This window comes from Spea bombifrons, chromosome 3 (genome assembly GCF_027358695.1).
Source record: "Spea bombifrons isolate aSpeBom1 chromosome 3, aSpeBom1.2.pri, whole genome shotgun sequence".
Lineage (NCBI taxonomy): Eukaryota > Metazoa > Chordata > Amphibia > Anura > Pelobatidae > Spea > Spea bombifrons.
Window position 1 is genome coordinate 102,182,600 of NC_071089.1, and position 9,224 is coordinate 102,191,823.

General features: G+C 37.8%; 1 protein-coding gene across 1 annotated transcript; it reads right to left on the bottom strand.

The window, feature by feature from the left end:
- MRPS22 (mitochondrial ribosomal protein S22) lies at positions 1 to 3,429 on the bottom strand. Its single transcript, XM_053460183.1, has 8 exons — positions 3,292 to 3,429; positions 2,663 to 2,826; positions 2,401 to 2,565; positions 2,106 to 2,249; positions 1,938 to 2,021; positions 1,705 to 1,850; positions 735 to 837; positions 1 to 327 (listed from the first exon to the last, which is right to left on the bottom strand). Exons 1-8 carry the CDS (start codon positions 3,368 to 3,370, stop codon positions 235 to 237), a joined length of 978 nt encoding a protein of 325 aa, XP_053316158.1. The 5' UTR covers positions 3,371 to 3,429; the 3' UTR covers positions 1 to 234.
- Positions 3,430 to 9,224: the final 5,795 nt, after the last annotated feature.

Consider the following 9,224-nt stretch of genomic DNA (forward strand, 5'->3'; position numbering starts at 1 on the left):
TATGGTAGTAAATATTTTATTATAAAGAAGTAATAACAGAACAAATGTATCTTTCTGGAGCACAGGTTTCCAGCGAGATGGATACATGTACCAATGCCATCAACTGCTCAACTCAACTGCAGTCTATAACCACATGGCTGCAGTCAGTATCAGCGGGATAGCACAAACTCTTGTTGTTCTCTGTGATGATTCTAATAGGGTTAAACAGAAATGCAAGGCTATTTCACAGAGCGGTCAGGACGAGGCTGCGCGGCTCTTGGCTTCCTGATATGCCTGTAGTGCTAGCTCTATGTAGCCAGGCTTCTGGGCCTCCATTTTCACAAAGATCTGCAGATGGACATGATTGAAAATTATTACATGGGGAAAACCACTAACCCGTAAGATGTGGAATGTAAGCTTAAAGGCGCAGTTACAGGTTTTAAACTAAATATGTACCCTTAGAAAACTCCAAAAAAGCATTTCCTTTATGGAGTTATCCAAGTGTTACATTAGGGATTCAATACCCCCCCCCTTGCATCTGCTAAGAGAGCAGAGTTGCAGTTTTTCTATGATACAGATCTGTATTTTTTTTTCGGGACATAACAAAACAGGTCCTTCATGAAGACGCTGAAACTCATGAACACCCTTGTGATGCACCTCTGAATCCAAATCTTTCTTTACATATCCCGGTTAGGAAGAGTGGACATCAATGGTAAACATTTAACACTTTCAGCATAGAAGCAATCATTACCCACCTTAATCAGCTCTACACCATCAGCTCCCTGCGACTCTGTTGCACATTGCGTGTCCGGATGCAGCATGTGATATAATCGGATTAAACAAACGGCATCCTCTAACCTGAAGAAACAGTGCAATGCGTATCTGATCAGCGATACATGATAATTGCAGCTAAAGAACAGACAAATAACGTCATACACATGCAAACGTAAGTGTAAATTTAAATATAAGGACTACAAACGTACTTTTGACAGTCATCAAACCTTAACATTACATCAACAATTCATTAGTACAATTGACAGTTTGATCCTGGAGATAATCATGCGCTAGTGGAATCATTTGAGAGGGGAATATGTTAAATACTTCAACGGTTTTAACAAAGTAGAGGATGAGTATTTATTTCAGATGAGAAATCTTAGAACTGGAGTCCATAGTCAGAGACTAGAGGGTCTAGATGTGATCCAAGGATTTTTACTTTACTGAGAGGGTGGTGGATACATGGAACAGTCTTCTATCAGAAGTGGTAGAGCGAGGGGATTTAAACATGCCACTGATGAATGAGTTCTTTAATATCAATATATTTGTAACAGGGAAACAATTTTTAAATGGTTATGATTTACTGCTGTAAATCATTGTATTCTGCAAAACAAAGGTGTCCGTTATTCCTTCACCTGTCCTAAACGTACTTCTGATTTTCTCAGTGTTCCTTTAGAAGCTCCAAACCACCAAACTAAATGAAATCAGATGACAATGGATAACACCCAGCAAGGTAAATAATGGGGAGATAACAGCGATTTTCTCTTACCACAAACTGTAAAACAGATGCTGGACACATACAATATATCGAGAAGCGTGAGGAAGATACTACCTGTTTGTTCAATGACGAACAATTATAAGCAGGTTTCCTTTTGCAAAGTGTTCTAAACGTGCAGTGAAGCTTTATTTTAGCTTGAACAGAATAAATATTTCCAACATGCATTCACTTACAAGTCCCTCTGTATCACATCTATAAGAAGTCCATCTATCTTCTGTCTGCAGCACAGGTGCCAAGCCATGCCACCAAAGTGCCGCGTGGAACGTAGCAGATCATACTTCCCATGCTGCTCAATGTTCTCATATGTTTGCTGGTGTACCTATAATCCACAAAAAATGTCAAATATCCAAGAGTAGAGCCACAGCGATCAAAGCTGAACCAAACAGCCAAGCAAGGAAGAACATACTCTGATATATTCTGACGAATCTGGATCGAATTGAACTACACATCGGTTCAAAAGTTCTTCATGCCGATCCTGCTGGAACAAGACCTGCAGCGATAACAGGCAAAAGTCTTACAACAGGGCAGAAAGAATACTTTTCATAACGGGAAAACAGAAAACTAAACATGCTACCTGCATATTCTCCTCCCTGAACACAGGTGGGGGAACCAGCTTTCGTCCTTCTTGGGGGAAATAAACTTGGATCATTCTGTCCCTCTCCTCCCATGTGGCTTTCCGTAGGACGCCATTCGGCTCTCTCACCACAATGAACCGTTCCTAATAACATGAAAAGAAAATCAACAACATGACAAGGAACAGTAAATACATTAGCCTGAGAAGATAAGTTAGTCAATTGCTATTGTGGTTTTTACGTAAAACATAAACATAAAAACCCTAAATGTATTCATTTAATACTGCGGTTACTTACACGATGTGGAGTGCCGAAAGTTATGTCACTAAACACGTATTTAGTGGTTTCTATATCCTTTAGGATTTCATCCTCAGCAAGAACATCATTTATTGGCTGACGTTCACCCAAAACCGGTGGCATTTCCAGGTACCTCTCAGCATCCTTAGCTGCCTTCAATAACGACTGTAAAGAAAAAAAAAAAGGCAATATATGTTTTAAGATTATAGGGAGAACTGCCTGTTTTACAATACTATAACTATAATAACGAATTTTACATCACCTCTTCATACTGAGCTTCTGTGAGTAGCTTGTACGTGGGAGGCGTTAATTGCCTCTTTGTTGGCTTGAAGACCTTTTCTAGGTTAAGACCTGTTATCTTCTTCAGCAGACTTTGCACATCTGGGTCTGAGAAGGCAGGTGTTCTGGCTTGGGAGCCACAAGGAGCTAGGAGAGGGCATATAAGACATCTATAAGGTACACTCAAAATAAAATAATAACTGGCAGAATGTTCCCAAAACACCGCCAACACACATTAAAGGTGCATCAGACAAGTGAAACATTCACAAAACTTGCCTAGTGGTACCAATGGACTATTATACCAAACAGTACCCATAGTTACCATGACAACAATTATCCCACTTCTGGAAGCTCCATGACCAGTCCTCTAGCCGGAGATATTGCTGTTCTGGACACACTGATCTAGTTACACTAGTGCTTTGAGCTTTACATACATTATGTCCCCTCTGCTGAAAATGTACGTAAAGCAACACACATCAGTTTAACAAGAGAATATATAACACATGTGTACCCACAGACCTATCCCCCCCCAACATAAACCCCGAAAGCATTGTTTGCTGAAATAAAGAATAATTCAGTGATCTTATTGTGTAGGTCACTGCAGGCGCTCACCCCCAACGTGAAGCATCCTCCTCCCGATCACTACCTCTGGCCTGAACCGCCGCACCAAGCACCCTATGCGAGCTGCCATGTTCGCTGTCACCTCTACTACAGTCGTTTCCGGCACATGCAGCTAAGCACGCCGGGAAGTGTAGTTTTCAGCGAGGCGCGCCTATTGATATCTGCGCGTCTGCTTGCATTAGGTTATCAGTGCGGAAGGATACAGAGATGTTCCCCTGTATTTTCGAAAATGGCGTGAAGTGGCTGGGACTTGCTGTTGACAAGAAATATACAACGAAATGCCCATTTAACGTTAAAATTATCACGAGGACAGGTGCTGGCCATGATCTTTTTTGTAAGAAACAAAAATGTAATTAGTTGTACTTCGTACCTCAGAGGGAGCTGCCTCCCTTTTTTATTCAGATTATGTATTTTTTATGGGCGAGTGGGCCTTCTGGAAATGATAAACGTACATAACTAGACAATGAAAAAATAAACAAAAAGGAATTGTACTACAAAATGTGCACCACTGACGCAACTAAAGTAAATTGTGCCAAAATGGATTTAGTTAGTTTGTATAGATATTGAGAGGTTTGCATCACTATTTTTACGCAATAAGCATGCAGAATTTGGTGCGCTGGGCCTAGTTATTAATAGACTTGGGTGCTGGCCAACTTTTTCTCTTCGTGGGGAAAAAAATCCTCATATTCCACGAATATTCACCCATTCCTGTGTTCGGTTCAGGCATTCACGAGGCATTCACTGACACCGAACAACCGCCACTGTATAATTTTGCCACTCGCAAGATGGCGGCGTCCATTCAAAAAAACAATGGAGTTGAAAAGAGTTCTCAGGAGGCTCTCCCCAGAGCCTTCTGAGAATCTGGCTCCACTTGGACGAATACAGGTACTGCATTCAACCATGCAAGTCAATGGAGCCCAGCTTTCTAATCACAATGTGATTAGTAAAATAAATAAATAAAAAAGAAGAAGAAAAATAGTTAAAAAAAAATAGTAAAATGCAAAAATAATTTGTAAAAATTAATGTGAAAAAAATATAAAAAAAATATTTTTATAAGCAAGTCCTAAAATTAGCGCTTTAGCTTAAAACAATTCTCGCATGGAAATAGTTAAAATACTTTGGGGCAATGTTCCGGGGGAAGGATGACCACACGTGTAATTTTCAATTTGAAAAATGCACACGTCCCAAATGTGGCCCCTTTGGGGTGTTTTACGGGGTGTTTTACGACATATTGGGGTGTTTTACGACAGTGACATATACCAGGACCTGTAGTAAAATGTGTGAAAAAAAAACGCAATAAAATGACTGCCACAAAGTTTGACAAAGACTGGTGGTAGAATTAATGCCTGAAAAGAGTTAAAATACTAGCATTTGAAATACCCTGGAGTGTCTAGTTTTCAAAAAATATATGGTTTGATGGGGTAAATTGCATTGGCCGGGTTCAAAGATACCCGAAATGGCACATGTGGGGAAGAATTACTAGATTTGGAAAAAAAAATGGTTTTGAAATAGCAAAACGCTACTTGTACTTATTGCCCAATAACGTGCAGGAAAAAGCAAAAAAACATAAAAAACATTGGGTATTTCTAAACTCAGGAGGAATAGTAGAATCTATTTAGCAGGTTTTTTCATTAGCTTTTATAGATGAGTAAAAGATTTTTTAAGTAAAAGTAAAAGTTTTTTTCTGAATTTTTCACCATATTTTATACTTTTGTTATAGTCAATAATATGATACAATCAGACCAATGACATCTAAGGTTCAGTAAACGTGAAAGAATAAAATTACAGCTAAACACAGCCATTGTCACGAAGGGTACAAAAAATAAAAGCAGTCATTGTCACAAAGGGGTTAAATCCCTAATACATTCATGAAGCTTAATTTTTTTAGTAGGGTGTTTTTTGAAGATGTTTCTTATGATTTTGCGTTATGCAAAGTTTGTAAATGTAAAAAGTATTAATGGGGGATCGTGAACTGTATATGAAGAGCCGTTTTGGGACAACGTTCTGCCTGCGGAGTGGTCACCAAGGAATGTTCTTGCTGATTGCCCGATGTTTTTCCAGAAGTGTTATTTATTACTGTGGTTAGTTTTTCTCTCCAGACATTGCCATCACTATCATGGCATTAAACCTTGGTTCAAATTGTGTTATTGTTCGAGTCACACTGTCCACGTGATTCATTTTAAACAGGCACATAATATGGGATGGTTTATACCACTCAAAGGGACTGTGCCAATCGCTACATCTCACACATTCTTAAGTAATCGTGTATTTTTAGTTCATTCTGTCATCGTGTTAAAATAATCGGATTGTGCTGTGACTTTCTTTTTATAACTCGAAGTGTATGTGCAGTTCCCTGCTAACTGTGTAGTAAGTGTAATAGGACAAGCCCTAATTATTCTAAAAAGCTTACAATCTAATACGCCAAATGTGCTCATTTTATTTCCATAGTTAACATGGTATCGCTATGCAGTATACCTCTATTAATCGAGGGACAGGATGTATAACAAGATCTACCACTAGGTGTCACTGTCTACACGTGATACTTTAACTACTGTTATCTGCTGTTATCTGAAATGACCTAAAAAGCCTATACAAAACAGACAGTCTTCACATCAGTTTGCTGCAACTCTGTAACCCATTCACTCTCGGAAAGGTAAAACACATAACAATATCTTGATATTTAACTGACTTTAAGAAGTGTATGTAAATGGGAAAATTATCTTTTCACATAAATTATGCTTGTTCATGTATGATAAACAGCTTAATAAATACTATGCAAACATTGTAAATAATGAATACCAAAGCCCTGGCCTAATACTTTGTAGAATAGCTAGTTTTCTGGAAGACCTTTGGTTAATGCTCGAAGACTTTCAGATGTTCTTATATACTGTGGAACTATTGCCCATTTAACCAACTCTTCCACACAAATTAACTGTACTTGGTATTTCAACTATTACGTTTAAACAGCTTTTATTACTAGACCAAAAATCTAGCTAATTGATATCCCTCTTTTGTTGGTCCTAAATCACGCACTGTGTGAGGAGAATGACTAGTGACTAGTGTGTCACTAGTCGCTGTCCTGCCATGTTTTGTAATACTATGAAAAAGGTCTTGCTAAAAACCAGTAATGGTTGATGATTGTATGTCTTGGTTGCACATAAATGTCTTGTTACCTGTGTTATGAACCTATACTGGGAGGCAAGAGCAAGCAGGGATATGTAAATTGTAGGACAGTAACTAGCAGTTTAGGATAATGCTGTTTAGTACTTTAGATCATGAAAGCATGTAGCATTGTAGTATTGTTCTCTCGAGTAAATAGAATAAAATGTGTGTGTGTATATATATATATATATATATATATATATATGTATATATATAAATACACACACCCACAAAACATGCAGAAACAGAAGTGCTGCTGAAATGACCAATATATGCATAGCGCGAAGAATCAGCACAGACCTAGCAAATACGATTTAAAAGCACATATGATGCGAAAATATTGGGGATACTGTCACATTATAAGGCTGTATATAGCTTAGCCCATCACTACACCAAAGTAATCTGTTGTATATTGTATGGCATCATCTCAAATAGTAAATATATCATCTGAATAAATAGCCAAAACATACTAGATCGCATATACGTACTATATAGCTACCACTTGATATGTACTTCTATTAAGTAAAGATTCAACATTACCGCTGGGGAAAGAGCAGCTCTTAGTTGACTTTTTGCACAGAATGAAATCTCTGGCACATAGGGATGTTTCTGCTACGTCTCTTATTACTGCTATGATCTGTAATCGGCAGAATGTTCTTGCTCTACTCGACTATACTCTAAATTCAAGGATTGTCCATTAGCTGGATAGGTCAAGCAGCTTTTTTCATACTGACTCCTACTTTCCTACAAGTATCTAGTCTTTAAACATCTGCTATAAATCATATATCTATTGTATACATAAATTACATATTTTGCAGCTCTATTGATTTTATAATTTCGTTATTATGTTATTACTGTTATCTCTATTTTTGTGTTTCCCTCAGCAGATTGACCATTCCATAAGTCACTGTTTGGCATGTCTTTTCACCGAAATAACCTGGCCCCCGCTGTGTGGATGCATGCAGGTGAAAAATTATTATTAGTCTCTGTACTTTGACATATGATGTCTTAACTATACTGATTTTATATTCCCGTTGTTGGAGTTGTTATTATATAATGTTGACACCAACGTTGCTCTGTCCAGCCATTAGTTTTATATGGAATCCATTGGAAAAGTGTGATAAAAGTTTTGGGGGAAGAGCTACCTCAGTGCAATAGATTAGGGCTCAACAACTTTGCTCCACCTGTGGAAGCCAGCAACAAAATTAAGAAGCCAGAAGCTGCCACTTTACTACTGCAGAGAAATGGGACCCTGCTGAGCTCACATGCCCCAGCAACACACAGTTAGGAAACGCCAACAGGTTTGTGGGTCCAGCAAGTGAAACCTTAGCCAGCAGAATGTCATAGCATTTCAATGCGTGCTTTTTGTTCTGCAGTAGATAAGTGAATAAATTCATATTTGTGTAAAAATAATACTTCGCTATATAGGAAATTGTATAGTCTGGAGCTGGGGTCCCCAAAAGGTAGCTCTTGAGCTACACGGAACTATTCTGTATGTATACTAATGAAGATAATGCTCATCGAGGAACAAAAAACAGTAATAAAACAATGAAATGCAATATATTACGAAACCCTAAAAATGCCATATTTTCCTAGTAGCTCTCGTAAAGAATCATAATTAGCTCCAATTATTTGAATCTTGTGCTATATTTATTGCTAAAACCATGGTGTTTTTAAAAATAATTTCACGTGGAAGTAACATACAGGATGCCTTTTGTCTATATTTTATAGGGAACAGTAACAATATATATATTATTTTTGGTAAAAATGGTAGAAGCTTACAGCTTCATCATTAAAATGTTCTATTCTAGTATTTTCTCCAAAATTTGGAAGAATTTCTATATATGTGAGTTTTGCTATACGCATTTACAGTGTTTTTGGTTTCCATTTTAGTTCTATATAAAAAAGCATTGTATTTGATTCCTCGCTTTATATTTTTTCTTACTGTATATGCAAATATCCTCTAATGCTTTTTTATTTCTGCAGCAGCAGTCACGAGTCCCTTATCATTTTTATGTGCATTGCACAAATTCCTGGAGCCAAGAAGTCATGGTTCCTAAAGTTTTTCTATTGGGGCCTAAATGTGCTGCTTTGTATTAATCTTTATAGATGTAGCCCTTCTTGACTCTGGTTTTGCAGATAGCTCGTGGGCCACATGGGTGACGAAGCCCTCGTTAGACACTGCTAGCCAGTGACTCGAGAAGGGAGATATAGTAGGTTAAATAAAGGCAGGGAAGCAAACAAGGTGAAAAAGCAAAATAAACAAATACAATTATGTTGTCAGCGACGCCATTGAAGCCTAGGCAGCTCTAGAAAGTGAGATATACATCTTAGTTTGTGTCTCTGGTCTCCTATTGACTACCTGATAATGCATACGGTCAATGCGGCCTCGCTTGGGCTTGATAACAAACCAAAACGCAGTATTACAAGTTATAGAGAGTCCATTATACGGACTAAGAATATATGGGAAAAGCATTAGCTCTATTTCTCCAAATGTTTGTGGATCGTATGTAATTACTTTAGGAAAAGGTTTTTCATCTAGTGTCCAGACACACAGGCCTACATTATATGTTGGGAAATATGCTTAGGTAAAATATTGGGCAACTGTTACCGATCTAGGCTATTTCAGAAGAGGTAACAGTAACAACAGCCGTTCTTGAGATGGAGAAATGTATAAATAAACTATAATGTGATATGTAATAGTTATATGGAGCGATGAGTAGCAGTAATTCATATTGAACAGCTGTACTTTTGTAGCGTAA

Coding starts and splice junctions, on each gene's coding strand:
- MRPS22 (XM_053460183.1), bottom strand. CDS start 3,370: ATGGCAGCTCGCATAGGGTGCTTGGTGCGGCGGTTCAGGCCAGAGGTA. Junction 2,566..2,662: donor CAGAAGCTCAGTATGAAGAG/GTGATGTAAAAT, acceptor TTTTCTTTACAG/TCGTTATTGAAGGCAGCTAA. Junction 838..1,704: donor GATGTGATACAGAGGGACTT/GTAAGTGAATGC, acceptor CTGTTTCTTCAG/GTTAGAGGATGCCGTTTGTT.